The sequence below is a fragment of the Vombatus ursinus genome, unplaced genomic scaffold, assembly GCF_900497805.2.
Source record: "Vombatus ursinus unplaced genomic scaffold, bare-nosed wombat genome assembly UNPS02014830.1, whole genome shotgun sequence".
Taxonomy (NCBI): domain Eukaryota; kingdom Metazoa; phylum Chordata; class Mammalia; order Diprotodontia; family Vombatidae; genus Vombatus; species Vombatus ursinus.
The window spans coordinates 11,098,788-11,118,578 of record NW_020954608.1 but is presented as its reverse complement, the minus strand read 5'-3'; the positions used below and the strand labels follow the sequence as shown (position 1 = coordinate 11,118,578).

Genomic DNA, 19,791 nt, shown 5'->3' with positions numbered 1-19,791 from the left:
CTCTTGTAACCTTGAAAAGATAGGAGGATGAACTGACTATGGGCATCACCTCATTCCATAATTCCACTATGTCTGAATCTTCGTGGCTGTACCAAGATGCCCAACACCACTCTTCAACACCTAATACAATATGAGCCACCTCTGGATGAAAGATATGGTAGAAAAGTAAAAGTAATATTCTTCTTTCTCTTAGGCTCCCTACACCTGTTGATTCTGTCCATGTGGTTGGTCCATCCATCCCCCGCCCCTGCCCCCAGCAAAACTGAGCTGTCTGTGCTTATTCTTGGTAGGTATGAACCACTAGCCTTGTTATAAATCCTCTCCCACAAAACACTGGAGATGGTTTCTTTCATTGTGCCAAGAAATCTCTTTTGACCATCTGTAATCTATCCAAAGACAACAGGCAGGAAATGATGTAAAGAAAAACCCCTGTAAAATGCAACTAGTGGCATTGCCTTCCTCCCTTCCATGCTCACTGCCAGGAACAGGAAGTTGCCTTTCTGGGGGACATGGAACATCTGTGAAAGTTCTGAAAGCTGCTGGGCATCTGTCAGAAGCTAAATGTACTCAAGACAGATGCTCACAGAATTTGGTAACAAATGTGTATGGCATACTGTATTGAGTTTTTAAATTAAGACTGAAAAAAAAAACCTCATTAAACCCCCTCCAGCATTACCCAAATAACATTTAAAAAAAAAAAAGTCATCCCTAAAAACCCATTATACAATAAACAAACCTCAAAAATACTTCTTTCTAATGATAGACCAAAAAGACCAAAATTTCAAATAAACCAGATCTTTCTTCTAGTGGTTCCCTCCCCAACCTAGCACTGCTGCTTTGTTCTATTAATGATGGCTTCACTATTTTGGCACCCTCAGCCAAAGGTCTCCAGGCATCCTAAAATAGTGGGCAGCAGGTTTTAACAAGCGAAAAGAAAACAAGAAAAGATATGACAGCCTTCTCTAGGACAGAGACAATAATAAATACATTGACATTGCCAGGAAAATTTGCCCAAGTGTTGTCCTTAAGGTCATAAGGCACATGAAAGGAAACAGAATTCATGGGATCTACTTTATTAAAGTAGACTCTGTATTCTGGTTATTAGCATTATTTCTCCACTAAGGTGAGAGACAGAATGCCTTCGAGGATGGGGAACTGGTCTCTAAGACAGGAAGACTGGGGTTCAAATCATGCTTTTGCTACATACTAGCTGTGTGGGCGATTTTGGGCAAGGCACTCATCCTCTCAGTAATTCAGGCAATTCTCTAAAAGTACGAAATGTAGAGCTGGTGACAATTTAAGTTGATGAAGTAAATTTCCTCACATAGAATTTCAATAAAACAACAGGTTCAATCTGGAAAAAAAAAAAGTGCCACTTCAACACCATGGTGTGAATGTGGGCTTAGGTTCCCAAAGGCTAGATATCAGAGAAGTTCCAGTTGTAGCAGGCTCTACCAAAGTGGAAAGGTTTCAAGCCTGACGATGGACTGCACAGCATCACTAAGAATCACAGAATCTCAGAGTTGGAAGGGGTTTCAGAGGCCATCTGCTCCCAACTCACTTGTCTACAACATCTCTGACAATCCACAGCTTCTGCTTCAAGACTTCCTGTGAGGAAAAACCCCACATCCTACTTCTGGACAAATCTCATGGTGAGGAAGTTTTTCCTAGCGCAAGCCTAAATCTTGCCTTTGCAACTTTCAGCCAGTATTCTTGATTTCTAACCTCTGGAGATACGCAGAACAATGGAATCTCTTGTCCACAAGACAGCCCTTCAAAGACTTGACGATGGCCATCAGGTCCTTCTGAGTCTTCTCTAAACTAAACTTCCTCAGTTTCTTTGGTCATTTCATGGATGGCATGGTCTCCAGACCTCTCACCAACCTGGCTGCCCTCTTTTGGACATGCTGCTGCCTTTTAATGTCCTTCCTGGAATGAGAAAGCCAGAACTCAACATATCAGTCTACGAATGATCTAGCTAGGTTACAGTACACAGCATAACTCTCTTGGTCTTGTTCTGGTCACTGTGCTTCTCTCAATATGGGCTAGGAACACATTTGCTTTTCTAGCCGCCCTAACATTTTGGTGGCTCATTCATACTTAATTTGTAGCTCAATAAACTCCCAGATTGTTTTCAGATGAACTGCTATATAGCCATGTCTTCCCCATTTTGTACTTGTGAAGCTGATTTTTTGAACCCAAGTAATAAGATTTTATATTCATCCCTTTATTACATTTCATCTTATTAGATCTGGCCCATTGTTCTAGCCTGTATCACCAAGTAGTGAAAAGCTCATTGCCAACTTAGGTAAAGAGTAACAAATTTTCCAGCTGCAGTAACACTCTTGAACACAGATTTCTCTCTCAGTAGAGGGAATACCCACATTTCATGAAATCACTTCAGGTACTGAAATATTATTATGATTACTGAGATAACTTTGAATAAAATGAACAACTTCTCTGACGCTGTAGTTTTAGGACTCATCACATTTTGCACTGCCAGCTACAGTCACTGTTTGCTTAAGTATAATTTTCTGCATCATTTCAAAAGGAAGGTTGGAGACCTCTGGCTGTCACAACAGTCTGTTGATCATTAAAACCTGTCTTATGTATAGGACACAAAAGAGGTTATGTGACTTGCTCGTGGTCATCCAGCTAGTAAGTATTAGAGGTAGAACAAAGTCAAGTCAAGAGGCATTAATTACATACCTATTATGTGCCAGGCCTTGTACTAAGTGCTGGGGGTACAAAGAAAGGCAAAAAATAGTCCCTGTCCTCAAGGAGCTCACCATCTAATGAGGGATAAAACATGCAAACAACTATGAACAAACAACATATATACAGGATAAACTGGAGGTAATCTCAGAGGGACTGCCTTCAGGTCCAATGTTCTTAACATTGGTTGAGCAATTCTATGTGCATGTCATCAGAGGGACAGATGATTTCTTAGTGACATGCCAGGTAAGTATCAATGCTCACAGATAAGGTACTTGATAAGATTTAGCAGGGCAGTGGTAAAAACAATGATTTTGAGACTAACTGTATCCATAGGTGAGTTGCTTAATCTCTCTTAGCCTCTGTTTCCTTGACTGTAAAATGGACAGAATAATAACTGTATTACCTAGCAAACAGGGTTGTTGTGAGGTAGGTACTCTGTAAAATGATATATAAATATGGTTATTATTATTACTAATGCTTCAGTGATGGCCGAACTGCTGTGCCCCAAACTGTCATGCTGATTTGCTCTTAGTTTCAGGTATTATAGATGACTGCTTAACAGCATTAGAAAATCTGCCAGCACCCATTATTTGAGTTATCTCAAATATTCAGGATAAATAAACGAAGTCCACAGGTAATCCCCAGACTGCATTTCTGTTAATACAGGTTGTATCTTGCTTTATATACTATTTGGGTTCTGGCCCTATGATCAGTGCTGAGGTGAATGCATGGTGTTAAAAGTATGGTCTCTCTCCACCAAAGACTTGTGGTCAAGTTGAGGGGACAAGACATACACAAGTGAAATAGAATTCAAGACAGTATATGATTGAGTGCCCAAATGAGTAACATAAATTGTTAGATCAGGATGGGGAAACCAGTAGAGTCTGGAACTAACTTTCCAGCTTGTGTCTCTGCAAATAGGAGGCCTTTTTCAGAAAAGACCCAGTTGTTACTGCCTCCACTACAGACTTTGAAATTGGCTTGCATTTACTTTATTTACATACATTATTTTGTATTTACTAACATGTAAACATGACGTTTCCCACATAGATGGTAAGCTCCCTGAGGACAGATATTATTTTGTTCTGGTCTTTGTATTCCCAGCTCCTGGTATAATGGCTGGCATAAAGTAGGTGTTTAATAAATGCTTATTGATCAACTGAAGGCTGAGAATGCTTTTTGGAAGAGATGGAACTTGATCTCAGGCCATAAGGATAAACAGGATTTGGAAAAGTGTAGAATAGATGAACAGGAAAAGGTATTCTAGACAGGGGAAACAGCATGAGCAGAAGCTCGGAGATAGAAATAAGCATGGCTCTTTAGTTATATTAGAGAATTCTTACTAGGGAATATGGTAGTTAGAGAGGTAGATAGGACCTTAGAGATCATGGAATCTACCTCCTTTGTTTTCCATTTGGGGATATAGGTCCAAAAAGCTAAGAGATTTGTCCAAGGTCACACGGCTGGTGTAGAGTTGCAATTTTTCAGGTCCTCTGATTTCAGATCCTTATCTATTTACCACATAACCTTGCCTTACTGTGAGAGAGAAGATGGATGGGGTTGGTTATAGAAGGGGCAAGAAGCTAGGATAAGGAGTTTAGACTAGTTTTTAGGCACAATATGGGGTAGTGGAAAGGGTACTAGACTTGTAGTCATGAGAGACCTGGGTTTGATTCCTGCTTCTGATATGAGCTGGTGACCCCCTTTAGCTGGTGACCCTTTAGTTTCTTCATCTGTCAAATGGGAACAATAATCCCTATACCCACCTCACCAGGCTGTTGTGAGGTTTAATTATATGTAAAAGCGCTCTGCAAACTTTAAAGCATGATATAAATGTCAGCCATTTCTGTTAGTCAACAGGGTGTCATTAAAGATTTTTGAGTCCAAGAGTGACATGATAAATTTGGTGTTTTAGGGAGATTCATTTTAAAATTGTATATGTAGCTGACTCTACAAGGGAGAGATAGGAGGCAAGGAACACAGTTTGGAAGATGATACAGATGTAAGATAAGGACCTGGATTATTGTGATAGCATGGAAAGAGGAAGGGAGAAAGGACCACACAAGTCATTTAAAAGAAAGAACAAATAGGACTCAGTGAATGACTGGATAAGGGGATGAAGACTCTAAGGTTTCAGATAATCATCCTTCCCACATTTACATAAAGTTATTTCTCTACAAAAACCCTGTGAGATATGAAGTACCAAGTACCCTTGGTTTGGAGATGTTAGGTGATTTGCCCAGGTTCACACAGTTTATGTGAGAGTTGGTACTTGAACACTGGGACCTCTTTTCCACCAGAATACAAACACTACCTCTCTAACTCGGGGCAGCAATGAAGGAACTCGGGAAGTTGAGAGTAGAAATGTATGTATTTGTATGTATTTGTATGGGGCTGAAGGGAAACAGAAGAGAGGCGATGAGTTCAGCTTTAGATATACTGACTTCCAAGGGTCAGTGAGATATTTAAGCAGGGAGAGGAGGCGATTTAGTGGAGAGAAGACTAGATCTGAGTCAGAGTATCTGGGTAGAAAACTCAACTCTTCTGTGTAACCTTAGGAAAGTGACTTAAGCTCTCTGGGCCTCCCTTCTTTGTTGACAGAGGTGGGGTTCAGTAAGATGTCCTCTAAGGCTCCTGCCAGCCCTAAAGCTATGAGTCTACATATCACAGGCAGTTGGAAATAGGAAACTATGAAACAAAATTAGTTTACTGAGAAAAATGAAACCAAAAAAGCAGAAGGTCAAAGGACTAGGTCTTAGGGAGTAACCCCTTGAGGGGAAGAGGCATCACAAGAGGAGTCAGCAAAGGAGAATTTAAAAATTGTATGTAAAAAATACATATATTGGGCAAATCCAATCATATTTCAAAAATGCTAATGCAGCTTATGATTTAGAGAAATCTCATTTTAAATTCTTATGTAAAGTGAGTAATCATTCCTTTCATTTATCCTTCATATAAATCTGGATTTTCATGTATTGAGCTTATTTAAATCAAGGTACACCTATATTTTTAATTCTCTTCCATCACCAAGCCTTTTGTCAGAGTTGAAAAAAAAAGCAGCAGAACTAATTTTAATTTCATATCTCTTTCCTGCTCGTGGCTTGTTTCTGAAACTGAAGGTGGTAAGAAGGGTTCCACAAGGCAAAAGAAGCAAGAAATGTAGATAATCTAGCAACTGATTAGATGGGATCACAAACTTAAGAACTGGAAGGGACCTTGGAGTCTTCTAGGCCAAAAACCTCATTTTACAAATAAGGAAACCAAGGGCCAGAAAGAATAAGGGACATGCCCAATATACACAGTAAGAGGCAGAGTTAGGTTTCTAAAACCATTTTTTTGTCATCCAATCCTAAACTCCTTCCCTTGTGCCACAATGAGATGACTTACTATCCCAAGCATTCTAGCACACCCACCTCTTCGTCCCCCTTGACTCTACTCCTATTACATTTTTTTTTTGGCCAAGCAATGAGGTTAAGTGACTTGCCCAGGGTCACACAGCTAGTGAGTGTTATGTGTCTAAGGTCAAATTTGAACTCAGGTCCTCCTGAATCCAGGGCTGGCGCTCTATCCACTGCGCCACCTAGCTGCCCCAACTCCTGTTACTTTTACAGAGAAAGAGAGAGAAAGAAGAGTTTTATTTTTCTGAGCTATGCTTTAGTTTACAATTTTTTATGTCTTGGTCAGTGAATCGTCCAGTGTTAAGAGAGAGTTGGGTTGGCAGGCAAAGTATTCATTGGATGCTAGGTACCATCAGTGTCCCCAGCGGTTCTTGAAACCTCAGACTCCAAAGTCCCCTGATCGAGGGACAAGCAAGTAGGAACCAGACTCTCCTATTTTTTCCACAAACATCTTTCCCTGAGAAAGGCATCGACAATTCATCTGTGACCTAAAGGCTGATTATTTATGAAATGCACAAGAGCCCAAATTAATCAATTAGGTGAGGTCTGGAATCACTGAAATTGAAAATGACGAGATTATATAGTTCTCATACAGCAATTTAGGCCTTTTCCCAATCCAGACCAGTCTAAGGAATGTTGTCCATTCACTCAGACTCCACAGGTATACCTCTGATTAGAGACAACAAAGACTTTCAAACTCCCTTACCAAGTATTTCAGAACCTATGGAAAGGATGATCCTAATGTGATCCATACTGAAAAGTCATGTCCATTCTATCCCTTAAAGGATGTCACCCCTCACCGCAAATCCTTACAATCCCAGTGCCAAACGGAAATCCCAGTGAAAAGCAGCCCAGAAAATGTTAAAAAGGAAAAAAAAAAAAAAAAGAGAAGGAAAAGGGAAAAAAAAGCGAAGGAAAACGGAAAAAAAAATCACTGTAGATAGATGCCCCTGGAGTTGCTTGGCAACCATCTTTTCTAACACCTTCTTTCAAAAAAGGAAAGGTTTGAATCTGCACCAAAGATTTCATTCAGGCCAGTCCCCTGCCTTTAAAGACTCTGAAATTAACACCCTCAATGAAAGTATTGGGGAATCATAGCTAAATCCTCAAAGATCCCCTGCCTATCATAAATGTTCTAGTGCTGTATCCCCTCAGAACAGGTCTTTGGGATGGAGATAGGCAAGAAATAGTGAAAGGAAAAGGCCATTCAAACATGACTACATTTCCTAAAAACAATGTTGCATATAGATCTTGAAGGAATTTCTCAAGGGGAAAGGCAGTCAACCTGGAGGGCCTAACTCTTCATTACTGCTGGAAAATTCTGTTGGGTAATTCTAGGCAGAAACAAAGCTCTTGATCTCACAACTCTAACTGTGCTACTGAGGAAAAAAGATTTCATACCTTTTGCTAGTCTCACAACTATACCTCAATTGGTGTGTTTGCCCCCAGGGCATGACGGGAACACAAACTGGGGATAAGGTATCTGCAGAGGCTATCCAATTGTCCTGTCTCACCTCAAATCCCCCTGTACTACCTCCTTATTTGTGGCAGATTGAAGCACAGAACTGACTCGGTCCACCAAATCCTCTATTCAATTTCAGAATGCTTTTTTTTTTTTTTTAAGGCAATTGGGGTTAAGTGACTTGCCCAGGGTCACACAGCTAGTAGGTGTCAAGTGTCTGGTCTGAGGCCGTATTTGAACTCAGGTCCTCCTGACTTCAGGGCTGGTGCTCTATCCACTGCACCACCTAGCTGCCCCCAGAATGCTTTTCTTAGACTGTATGTAGTCTGGGTGACTTGGTAGATGCAGGGGAGAACTTAGTGTAGAGAATAAGGAGGTGTGCCAGCTGACCATCTAGATGAAGAGACCGCATAAGGAGTATGTCACAGGATTTTATACCAGATACAATTAATTCAATACTAAGTATTCTCAACAACCCACTAAGAATTGCTCACAGTTTCTGTGGCCTTCTGTTGGTGGCATCCTCAATAGAAACCCTCTAGAAAACTCATAGCCTGGTGACAGAATCTGAGTTCTTCTCTTTTTCAGTCCTGGTAAACATAAAGAGCCACAGATGTATGAGAGGCAAAAGACTTTATCAGCACAAGTGAGAAGAAGGCTGAGTTTGAAGGAAGGATACCTGTATTTGCACCCCAACTGGTTAAGTGACCAGAACAAGTCACTTAACCTCTCTGAGACTTAATTTCTTCATCTGTAAAATGGGGGTCACAAATGCCTACCTTACAGTTTTGCGAGAGAAGGAGTGTGTAAACCTCAAAGTATTGTATGAATCTGTTACTGAGTTGATCAATCAAGAAGCATTTATAAGCACCTATTATGTGTCAGGCACTGTACTAGGCACTGTACTAGGCACTGGGAATATAAAAGCAAAAATGAAACAGTCCTTGATCTCACACTTTAAGGATCTATGCAATATAGATTGTAAACCACTTACAACTTATTCATATACATACAATAGATTCATACTTAGCAGACAAGTCTTTAAGAGCTGGGGGATGCTCAGAGGCCTTCAATGACTTGTCCACAGTCACATGGTTAGAAATTATCTGAGGCAGGTTTTTAACATAGTTTTTTCCCCACTCCAGTCTAGCATTCTATCCACTACAAAACAGTGTTTCTATAATAATGATTATCATTAAAAAAAAAACCAAACCAAAAACAGAGAATGCCCCCTCTAGCTAAGGGACATTCTCCTAAAGCAGTGAAATTGCTGCAACACAGTAAAGTGGAAAGAGCATCATATCTAGAACCAGAGGACCTGGGTTTAAATCCGGGCTCTCCTACTTACTACCTATATAACTTCAGTATGTCACTAAAGTACTCTGGGTCTCACTTTTCTCAATTACTAAATCTCATTTACTAAAGCTCTTCTAGCTTTATAGCTTATGGTACTGATGACATCTTGCTCTTTGGTTTTGCAACTTTGGGTAGCACATAGTAATGATTCAATTTCCTAGAACTTTACACCTACCCTAAGTCTACTGAAACCAAGCTGGGAACACAACCATTCCATTTTCTAATCCAGATTAATGAAACATCTAAGACTTGGCTAGACCAAAGTCATTATCTTTCTCTCTAAATCTACTTCAGCTCCTAACTTTCAGATTTATGTCAAGGGTACCAATCAGTCAGTCAATAAACATTAAGTGTCTACTATGTGCCAGGAACTGTGTTAAGTGCCATTCTTCCAGTTACCCGCATTTGAAGCGTAAGAGCTATGCTTGAGTCTTCACTCTCTTTCCCATACCAGCCTCTCTCCCTCTGTAGCCAATAGGTTGTCAAGTTTTGTTTAGTTGGCCTCCTCACTATTTCTTGCTTATTACCCTTTCTCTTCATTTATACCACAACCCTAGTTTAGGCCCTCCCATCCTCTCAGGTGGACCAAGGCAAAAGCTCCTAAGTGACTCACTCTCTGTCTCTTCTTCTTTACTGCAGCCTTCAAAAAGTTAAATTCATATTACTAACACATAGGTCTGACAAAACCCCTGCCCGACCCTCCCCACTCTTAGAGAAGCCTTAGCCACTTCCTATTGCCCCAGGATAAAATATAAACTTCTCTACTTAGCATTCAGAATCTGGCCCATCTTCCCAGACTGACTTCATATTACACTCTCCAGCCAAACTTGCTATTCCATGTACGTAACGTTCCATTTCCTATCTCCATGCCTTTTTACAGCTTGTCCCCCATGCCAAGAATGCTTTCCCTCTTCAACTCCAGCTCTTGGAACCCCAAACTCAGTTCAAGCTCTATTCAAGTCCCTTCTCCTTCTCCAAGAGACTTTCCCCTCATTCATCTACCTCAAGCCCCAACCCCAAATTATCACTTTTTTGTTTTGCATATATCCTATATCAGACCTGCACAACTTCGAAATAGGTAGGGGCCAAAATTAAACTAGGCTAAACTTCTTTCGGCCACAGATAGGTTTTTAGTAGCTCACTTTCCAAGTATACGTATAAATCATGATTAAACTATTTTGCAAATAAACCATATAAAAAAGGGAAATTTCAATTAATATCAATTAGTTACACATTCTACTTAAGTTTTTATTTATCACAAAATAACATTAATACTAAAAAATTACTTTGCTAAGTGGTACAAGTTTTAATACATTTTTCAGATTTTTCTTTACTGTTTACATTTAGTTAATGGGACATATTACACTTCTTGTGAGCAATCAGTTTATCATATTCTAGAATCACGATTCAAATAGATTTCTTTAGAAATCTGAAAACTAACCTTAGTCGCCACCTCATTTTCTGAGTTTTTACTTTCTTGAAAAACCATTGTGCCCCACTGAGATTTTTCAACAATTTGGATGTTTTAATTTGTTTTTCACTGGTGTCCAATTTGCTTAAGTCAGGATGTTTTGATTTGAAATGGCGACGAAGATTGTATTCTTTCGGAACAGCTATTACTTCTCGGCAAACAAGGCACTATATTTTGTCTCTCATGTAAGTAAACAAGTATCTTTTTGTCCACTCTGGATTAAATACTCTATGTTCTGATTCGATCTTCCGTTTCTTTTTATCCCCCATTTTACAAAGTCACCCCAAAAACTTTAATGCTAGAACCAAAAAATCTCCACAGCAACTGCTCACAAAGAAATACTGAACTGAGTCTCTGACCTTGGAGAGAGCGCCAGACACTGGTGTAACTAGGAGGGCAGCCGCAGTGAGGGAGGGAAGAAGCCCTCGAATTGTTGCGGCTCATTCATTACATTTTGGGTGTCAGCTACATTGGGTGTGCTGCCCTCACTTTGTCCCTGTTCAACGCCAGTAACAACTGGAAACAGGGAAAAGATATGACTTTCACTCCTCAAAGACCAGAGACAGACTGAAGATGGTTGGTTGTCACATGACAAAAAGAAGCAAGTGTGCAGGGGCAACCCACCTGCCAAGTTACAGTGACAGACACAATAATGATTAGTGGAAGGTGGGCTAAGTGGGACACAGACAAAGCATTTGTTACATCTTTACTTTCTTTTACATCCTCTACATTTTTCGAGGACTGCCTGAAATCCTTTGACAAACTGCAAGTGGCCTGTGGGCCATATGTTGTGCAGGCCTGTCCTATATAGTTACCTATTTGCTGACATTTTGTATTCTCCCAGTAGAACATAAGCTTCTTGAGGGCAGGGACTATCTCACTTTTGTATACAAATTTCTAGCAAATAACACAGTGCTTGGTCCGTAACAGGCACTTAATAACTGCTTGTTGATTGACTGGCTGATAGGTGGTATAATGGATAGGATGCCAGCCTTGGAGTCAGGAAGAAATGACCCTGGGCAAGTCACCTAACCTCTTCTTAGCCTCAGTTTTCTCATCTATGAAATGGGGATAAGAACAGCACTTATTTTATATGGTGGTTTTGAGGATCAAATAAGATAACATATGTAAAGTGCTTTGCAAATCTAAAAGTGCTATATAAATGCTAGCTATTATTTATTATTATTATCATTACTATTACTGATTTGTTGTGGTCAGTGTCATCATACTAGGTTTGTTCTCTTTCCCTAGCTAAGTTTCCATGACACATTACTGCTTTGGGGCAGGATCTGACATATTCCAACTTGACTCTGCAATAACAAACCTCCCGTGATGCCAGATGATTGTGTCAGAGTTCTATTGGCTGCTAAGGTATCATAAGGGGACTCTATTTGGGTTCTACAGAAGCAACGGTGTCAGTCATCACTGCTACATTCAAAAAGCCTATGACAAATACAAGTTTATCTTCGGAGATATGGCACTGCTTTCCTCTTGCCTTCACATGTACTTATTTGATTAAAAATCAAAACTAAAATGTACCCAATGCCTCGGAATTACATTACAAAATCCCAGGCACAAAATTAAAACCATTCACTTAAAAATAAAAACTTTCCCCAACAGCTGAATTCTAGTGATGCCTGTCTCATTATACTTTTAAAGATTTTCCTTGGGTGACACAAGATGAACTGTAGGCTCTAGAGCGAAAAGTTCTGGTCCCAAAGGTTAGTAGATTCAGACTCTGCTGAACTGAAGAAAGAAGGGAATTCACGGGCTTCAGTTTCAAACACTAATCCTCTACTTCTCCATTACAGCTACCCTTGATGGTCATAGTCAATTACCTGAATATAGCATTTAGATCTGAGTAGGTACCAACCAACCTATTCAGAGTTGGGAAGTCTTTGGTTAAAAGGGATTATACATAAAGACAGGCTATTATTGTGACTGGTGCTACCATTATATAACTGCTTCTGAAAGCCAAAAACATCATAAATAAAAGGTTAGCCAAAGATACATAAAAACACACACGACAATGTATAAATATCAACTATACAAAAACGAATCCTCTTCGCCATTCCCTCTAACCTTTTAAATTCAATTCTGAAGAAGCAAGCAGCAGGAAGCTGTGAAACCTTGGACTGAAGGAGGTGAACATGAACTCAAAGCCTTAGATAACAATGCAGTCCACTTGACACCAAGCTCAGAAGCCTTCAACAATCTAATCCTCTTCTATCCTTTAAACTTTCCACGTCCACAGGAAACAACCCAGACACCAGCCTCTTCTCTGCCATGGGCACCACCAATTCAGATGGATCCCATGTGTAATAAAACTCCCAAGAACAACAGATGTGACTCTAGACATGTTTAATACAAGTACAAACCCTTAACACTTCACAGTGACAACTCACAGTTACAGGACCACAGATTAAGAGCTGGACAGGGTGTTAGGACTCATCTGACTCAATACTCTGATTTTACAGATGAGAAACTAAGATCCTAGAAAGGTTATAAGTGACAGAGACTAGATTTCAACTCAGATTCTATGACTTCAAATCTCAACTCTTTCCACTGTACTAAGCTGTGACATGATTATTTTGACATTAGAAGCCATATACAATGATATTAACCCTCTTAAATTACTTAAAAACTGTTAGTATGGGATTTAAAAAATTTTTCATTTCTAATATCTCTTATAGCTCTATGTCTAGTATCCTGTGACTTGAGGGGTTACAACGACAATTTACTACTTGTGGTTAGAATACTGCTATTTGCTAAAGAGAAAGATTCAGCATAGAGTGGCTATCATTAATTCCACCAAAGGTGGTTTACCTATAACTACTGACCAAAAGCCCTTGGTATTTTAAGTTCCTAGAAGACAGGGGCCATCCTTTATACTTCTCTGTATCTCCTAGAACAGTACTCTTAGTGTAAAAGGCAAACAATAAATGTATACATTTGATAAAAGATATCTATAATTCAGCCCAGTAGCATGGAACCTTAGGACAGCATTTAAGTAGGTATACTACAGCTCCTCTATTACAATTTTATTACATTATCATGGTTCTAACAATATTTTGTCATCTGGAGCATTAAGAACACACTAGGTGTTACATTGAACAAGACATCCTGCACAAATCTATGGGAGGAATTCACATAGATTGAATAGGATGAAAAGGTGCCACTGTACAAATTATTCTCAGCAGAAACTATAATATAGTTTAGCAAAATGTGTACATCACATCGTGTCCGCCACATTACAATGAAAGAAAAAAACTCAACATAGGAACCTAGGCATGTTAGAATATTAGGAAAGCATAATTTTAAAAATGGAAGCACCTTCAAAATTAACCATAGGTAATTGTGGTTTTGCTTCTCTTTTGACATTGGCTTTGATAGCTATGACCATTCACTTCTTGATCAATCAGGGTCCGATTACATAGGTCTGTGAATTATCCAAGCCCTTTGCTTCTCCTTTCCATTTTCTCTTCCTTCTGTTTTTTGAGCTACTCCATAATTTTTCTTCACCCTTACCAAAGGCTAGACAAAGAAAGGGAGGGCCAATGAATTTCAAAATCAGCTAATTTTGCCAGATTTAGCAGTTTGTGAAAAATAAAAAAAAGGCTCACTAGAGAAAGAAATTGAAATTAATGGCTAAAATAGGGATATCTGGGTAATCTGTGGATATCACTTATTTTGGTCCCCTATTACCATACATAACATAAGCTGCCTGTACAATGATAAACGAAGGTAGTTTGTAGTTTTCCATAAATCTATACTACTTTTTTTCCCTCCTTCCTTCACTGTTCATTGGCATTTCAAAAACATTTGCTTCTACTGGAAAGGCTGGAGTTCATTTTCTTCAAGTACAAGGCTTCAACGATGCATGCTCACATACCTTAACAACCAAAGCTCTCTCAGGTCCTTTGCAGGCCTCCTAAACCTTACCTTTTGCCCTATTACCGAGGATGTTCAAATCAATACTCTCTTTCTCCCCATACACAGTTTCAGCCCAATTCCACCAACATCTCAAGAGAACAGAAAACTCTACAGTCACAGCTAATTTTCAGTGGCCCCTACACACAGTCAGCAAACTGGTAACTTTCCACAAATTTACCTGCATAACATCTGGGAACATTAAAATATAAACTACTAAGATGACAAGCTTCATATCCTAAAAAGGAGGGTGTCCCTTTCTATGAATTCCACAATATTTAAAAAAAATTATAGTTCACTGGGGCATTTTCTAAGCCTCTGGTTCCTATAAAGAATTCCATAAACCTTTCTTGGCCATATATCGTAAATTGGCTAAAAGTATTTATCTCTAGTGTTTGATAAAACACTTCAGTGACTCTTTACTGCATACAGGAATTGATTATTTCTCCCTCCCCTTTCCTTGCCCCCACCCCTAAATCTAGCAGGTTATACATTACTAGCTTGAAACTGTGGGTTTTCTAAAAAGATGGGTTTGCTGAGGTTTCTCCTTGCCCTTCTCCCTAATACCTTCTCTTCCTTCCTCTCTTCTCCCAAGTAATGACATATTCTAATACTCTGGAATAAAGGAAGCTATATAAAGTGGAAAGAGCCCTGGCTCTGTAGTCAGAGAACCTGGGTTCAAATCCCACCTTTGGGGCTTAGGATCCATGTGACCTTCAGCAACTTACTTAACATCCTTAAGCTCCAATTTTATTACTTATAAAATTAGGGAATTGGAAGACATGGCCTCAGAGGTCCTTCCACCTCCAGTTTATGATCCTAAGTAGTTTTCTAGGACTTGTTAAAGATGACCAAAAAGTATAAGCAATACAGACTCCTGCACCTTATAGAACTGGAATCATTTTAAAAAATTAAAAAAAAAAACACCTCTCCAAAATTGTATTAGAGTAAGGCAGTCAGTAAGAGGAAAACCTTACATATTACTGAATGTTTTCTCTTCTACCTAAAGTGAAAAGAGTCTTTTTGGCAAGGGTACCTAACATCTGATCCTGAATAAATACAGGTATATTTACTATACATCAAGGAAAAAAATGATAGAAGAGAATGAGTAGCTTTTACAAATAACTTTCTGTCATAAACAAATTTTCTCATGTCTCACATGCTAGATTTCTGGGAATTACGTTCTTATCTAATCTCAACGCCTGACTGATTCAAACGAACAATTAACTCATCAAAAAGGTCACAAAATATATGACTGAGATTTGAATCCACACCCCTAACAGCCCAAAGTCCAGTCCCAAACTGTTGCCAGATAAACAATATTACATGGGATACATGTATACGATGGATGTAAGAATTTCTGACACTGTGAAATTTAATAATTACAAGGTATATTTAACATAAGGTATAGTTTTGTTTTGTTTTTAATATGAATGCTTTATTTTCAAAGTAAGGAAAATGTGTTCTTCCTATGACAGTATCTTAGATACAGTATTTAATTGCTACACCTTTTGAACTTGAATAATCCAGTAACATATGCAGACAATATCATATATTTAAAATGAGAATCTGATATGCCAAATACTGCTTGCCCATGCTCTTGGTTAATTCTGGATAAATCAATAATAATTATATCAGAACTTTACATCAGAGATCCCAAAGCAAACATTTCATCCATGATGTATGGGTACAGGAAAAGCTGAGAAAGGTTAAAGAAAGAGTGAATAGAAGAGGGAAATATTTCATAATTCTAAATATGCATTTGAAATGTGTAAGTCCATCCAATATCTACCAAACCAATGGTTAGACAGCAACAAGAGATGATTATTTAACATTATTATCCTATCTGCCCTCTGAGTAACTCAATCTATAAAATGTACATCAAAGTCTGTGTAAGAGAGTATCTATCACTTTTCTCTGTTACTATTTCTCATCCCCAAACTTTATCCTACTTAGCCATCACAATTCTTGTACAAAGTTTAAGATTTCCTCATTTTCCTCTACCTTGGTGTATAAATCTATCTTGATACAAGCACATATATGTATAAACATACATATATTATATAGTTTGTGAATATATAATGGACACACACAGAGGGGCCTTGCTTTAACTCTATGGTACAGAGTCTTATTAAAGGTGACACCAAAATAATGAGGCTCTTAGGATACTTTTGGCAACTATACTTTCTTGGACTGGATCCAAGATAGATCTATAGTATATTACATTCCATACTATAGTGGGTCATGTTTTTAACATATGTGCATTTCTCGGACATAAAATAAAACATGCACACATATCTACGTCAATAAACCTCTTAGGAATCTATTACCACAATACAAGGCCTATGAGCAACGGGAAATCAGAACCCTTTATCTGGCTAATTTCACAATTTATACCATATATTGACATCAGTGGGTATCAATACAAATGTAAATAATCAAGCAACAAGTCTTTTCACTTCCACATGTCACATAACCTAATGAACAGGATTTGCCATTTGTGACATCTGAGGAAAAGAGTGCTCTCTGTCTTTCCTCAGAAAACTCATTATTGCATGGAAAAATGGAATCTAAGAATGACAGTCTTTTGGGGAGAAAATTGTAAGTCTGGACATTTTATTTCAGAATTAGCTCCCCAGTCACTGAATTCCATCCAATACTTTCCTGTATTATGACATTTATTCAACTCAATTTTAAAAGGGCCTTCCACAGCATCTCATGCTCTATCCTAAGAAAACGTTCCCTGTTACTAGTGGTCTGCCTTATAAGTCCGTGAGCTCTTAAAGACCTTGAGTTTGTTTGAAAAGGAAAAGGGCATACTGGTGTCAATTTCCATTGCTAACCAGCACAGCCTTCTGAACACAGATAAGCCGGCAGCACCTAAGTAGTCTTCTTAACATAATTCCATCACTCACATCCTAAGTACACAAGGTTGAGATGTCACTAAAGTATTTGAAAGCAAAAAAAAAAAACATTTAAAATAGAGTCTTATTCTTTAAGCTGTTACTTAACAATCAGAATGCCAAAGCTAAAGTGATGCTAAAGAATTGTACTGTGTAGGCACAAATTTTACTCTCTAGGTTCTCTCTCCATATATGAGTGTCTTTTTCTCTGGAGATAAGAAAGTAGACTGAACTTAAAACTTGCATGCTGTCCTCAGGGGTCAATCAACAAAGCCATGCTTATTTCTACTACATCTTTCCAGCTAGGGGCAGCTAGACCTTGAAAGGGAGGGGGGTGGCAGTGTATTTTCCTAATGAGCACCTCTTCTCTGGGGATGGCCCTTTGGCACTCTTATGGATTCTAATGGGGGCTTTAACTTAGGGATGCTAGTGTGGCCTGTTTTCAACCATAGCACTTCACACCTTTCTCCTTGACTCATGCCTACCCCATTCACAAGACTTCATGTTAGCTCACTACAATACAAACAAGTCCATCCTTTTGCTTAGCTGAAAGGTGCCATTAGAGTTTCCATTTTGGAATACACAGGCCACAGCTACATATGGCATGCTTATATATGACAAGAGGATGTGATTTATTTATGATGAACACGTGTGTTCGTATGCACAACACCAGCAGGTTATCCATTGAGGCCACAGCCACACTTGCATGTATTTGGTCTGTGATGACCTACTCACTGTGTCCCATTTCAGGTACTGTATTCCCATGCTAGGAAAACACAGACGGAGAGGAGGTGAAGGCACACATACAGATGCTTATAACCATGCTCACCACATAATGATCTGTGACCAAATGCAAATTGTACCAAATGTGAACCTCTTTAAAGACTTGCCATGTACAATTGTTTTTGATGGAGAGCGAAGTAGCTGCAGAAATTACTGGACATGTGGGGTCAATTAAATTGTGACTTTATCCACAGTTACTAATGACTTTTAAAGGATAAATATGCTTGAGGATGGTACACTCAATGTACGTCTAGTTATTTTTGCGCCCCAAAAAAAGGCAATGTCCATTTGAGCAAGAATTACAGATATGCAGAAGGAAGTCCAATATGGATACTAACTGAAGTATAGTAAACTTCTGTCTTAAATAGCCTTCCTCCCCCCTCTAGTTGTATTTATACTTTGCAGGAAGTTACCACGAAGCGATAGTCACCTGGGCGTGCTCAATTTTTGACAAGCCTTAGTCACTCTGTAACCTAGCAGAACAATTCACATTATATTAGCTATATCCTGTGAAGATTCTGCCACACACACTACCACTAAAATGCCAGTGGTTTCACTTACCTTCTTTATTAAGCCTCATAACCTCCCTGCTTTTTCCACCCTCTTTTCCAGCCTCTTCTAAATCTACATCTGCAGATGAAAAGCAGAAAAAAAAAAAGCCAAAGTCAAGGGGGAGGGAACAGTGTTTATTTGCAAACATTTATATGAATATATATAAATATATGTATTCTATGTACTGCAGAGGACAACCATTCCAAAAATTAAAAAAAAAATAAAAATGGACAATGCAACATTTATATCCCAAGTCTGGGTTTCCAGCTACCTGGCCCAGATAGGTATCTCCCCCCCCTCCCCCCTCCCCCCCAAAAAAACAACAACAACAAAAAAAATCCAACCAAACTGTGCAAGCAGCAACAGAGTAGCCCTTTAAACCGATCCACGGTAGGGCTGTAAAAGCCCACCCAGAGGGCTGCGGTGGGAAGCCCGGGCAGCAGGCAGGCAGGCAGGCAGGCAGACAGACAGACAGACAGACAGACGGACGGACGGACAGACAGCGTTAGCAGCTGGGCCGCTCTCTATGCACGGAGGATCTGTCTCTATGTGTATTTATTTAGAGAGAGGGGGAGAAGCATGGAGGACACCGGGGGCCACTCTCTCTCTCTCCCCCACACACTTTTTTTTTCCTTTCTCCCGGTGGCTCTAGGTGAATGGAAAGGTTACAGGATAATAAAAGGAGGAGGAGGCGGCGGGGTTCTTACTGTCGGAGCAGTGTATTTTGGCGGCGTCGATCCAGGAGGACCAGGGTTTGCCCAGAAACGCCTCCGGACTGGGCACTTTGCGATCCAGTGTCGCCATTGCTCTTCCTTCTTGTTGCTTTTCCCCTTTTCCTTCGGCAGCAGCAGCCGAGAGACACGGGATTCGAGAACGCTCCGACGTCATCTTCGGAACGTTCCGACATTGAGTGTTCTGAGAGGGGGAGGGCGGTAGGGGGAGGGGGAGGAGGAGGAGGAGGGGAGGAGGGCAGGAGGAGGAGGAGAAGAGAGGAGAGGAGGAGGGGGAGGAGGAGATAAGGGGGAGGGGGAGGAGGAGGAGGAGGAGAAGGAAGAGGAGGAGGACGGAGGAGGAGGAGGAGGAGGAATAGGAGGAGGAGGAGGAGGGGCCGTCGGGCGCCCCAGAGCCAGCTCCGCTCGCGGCCCCGACGGCCGCCAGAGGCAGTAGAGAGACACGCTGCCAGTTAGTGCCTGAGACAGCAGCTCCCGGAGGTGCACG

The 19,791-nt window shown here is 39.9% G+C and overlaps 1 protein-coding gene across 3 annotated transcripts in view; it reads right to left on the bottom strand.

Annotated features, from left to right (window-relative positions):
* The window catches only part of ATXN7L1 (ataxin 7 like 1), a 253,230-nt gene extending 233,726 nt beyond the window's left edge, over window positions 1–19,504 (bottom strand). For 2 of the 3 annotated variants that reach the window (XM_027838587.1, XM_027838588.1), the window contains exons 1-2: window positions 19,281–19,504; window positions 18,583–18,651 (exon numbers count right to left, since the gene is read on the bottom strand). In XM_027838587.1, coding sequence (XP_027694388.1) covers window positions 18,583–18,651; window positions 19,281–19,461 — 250 coding nt within the window. In that variant the 5' untranslated portion in view covers window positions 19,462–19,504. Of the gene's footprint in view, window positions 1–18,582; window positions 18,652–19,280 lie in introns of those variants that run through there. The other variant, XM_027838589.1, reaches the window with a different exon arrangement.
* Between the last annotated feature and the right edge of the window lie 287 nt (window positions 19,505–19,791).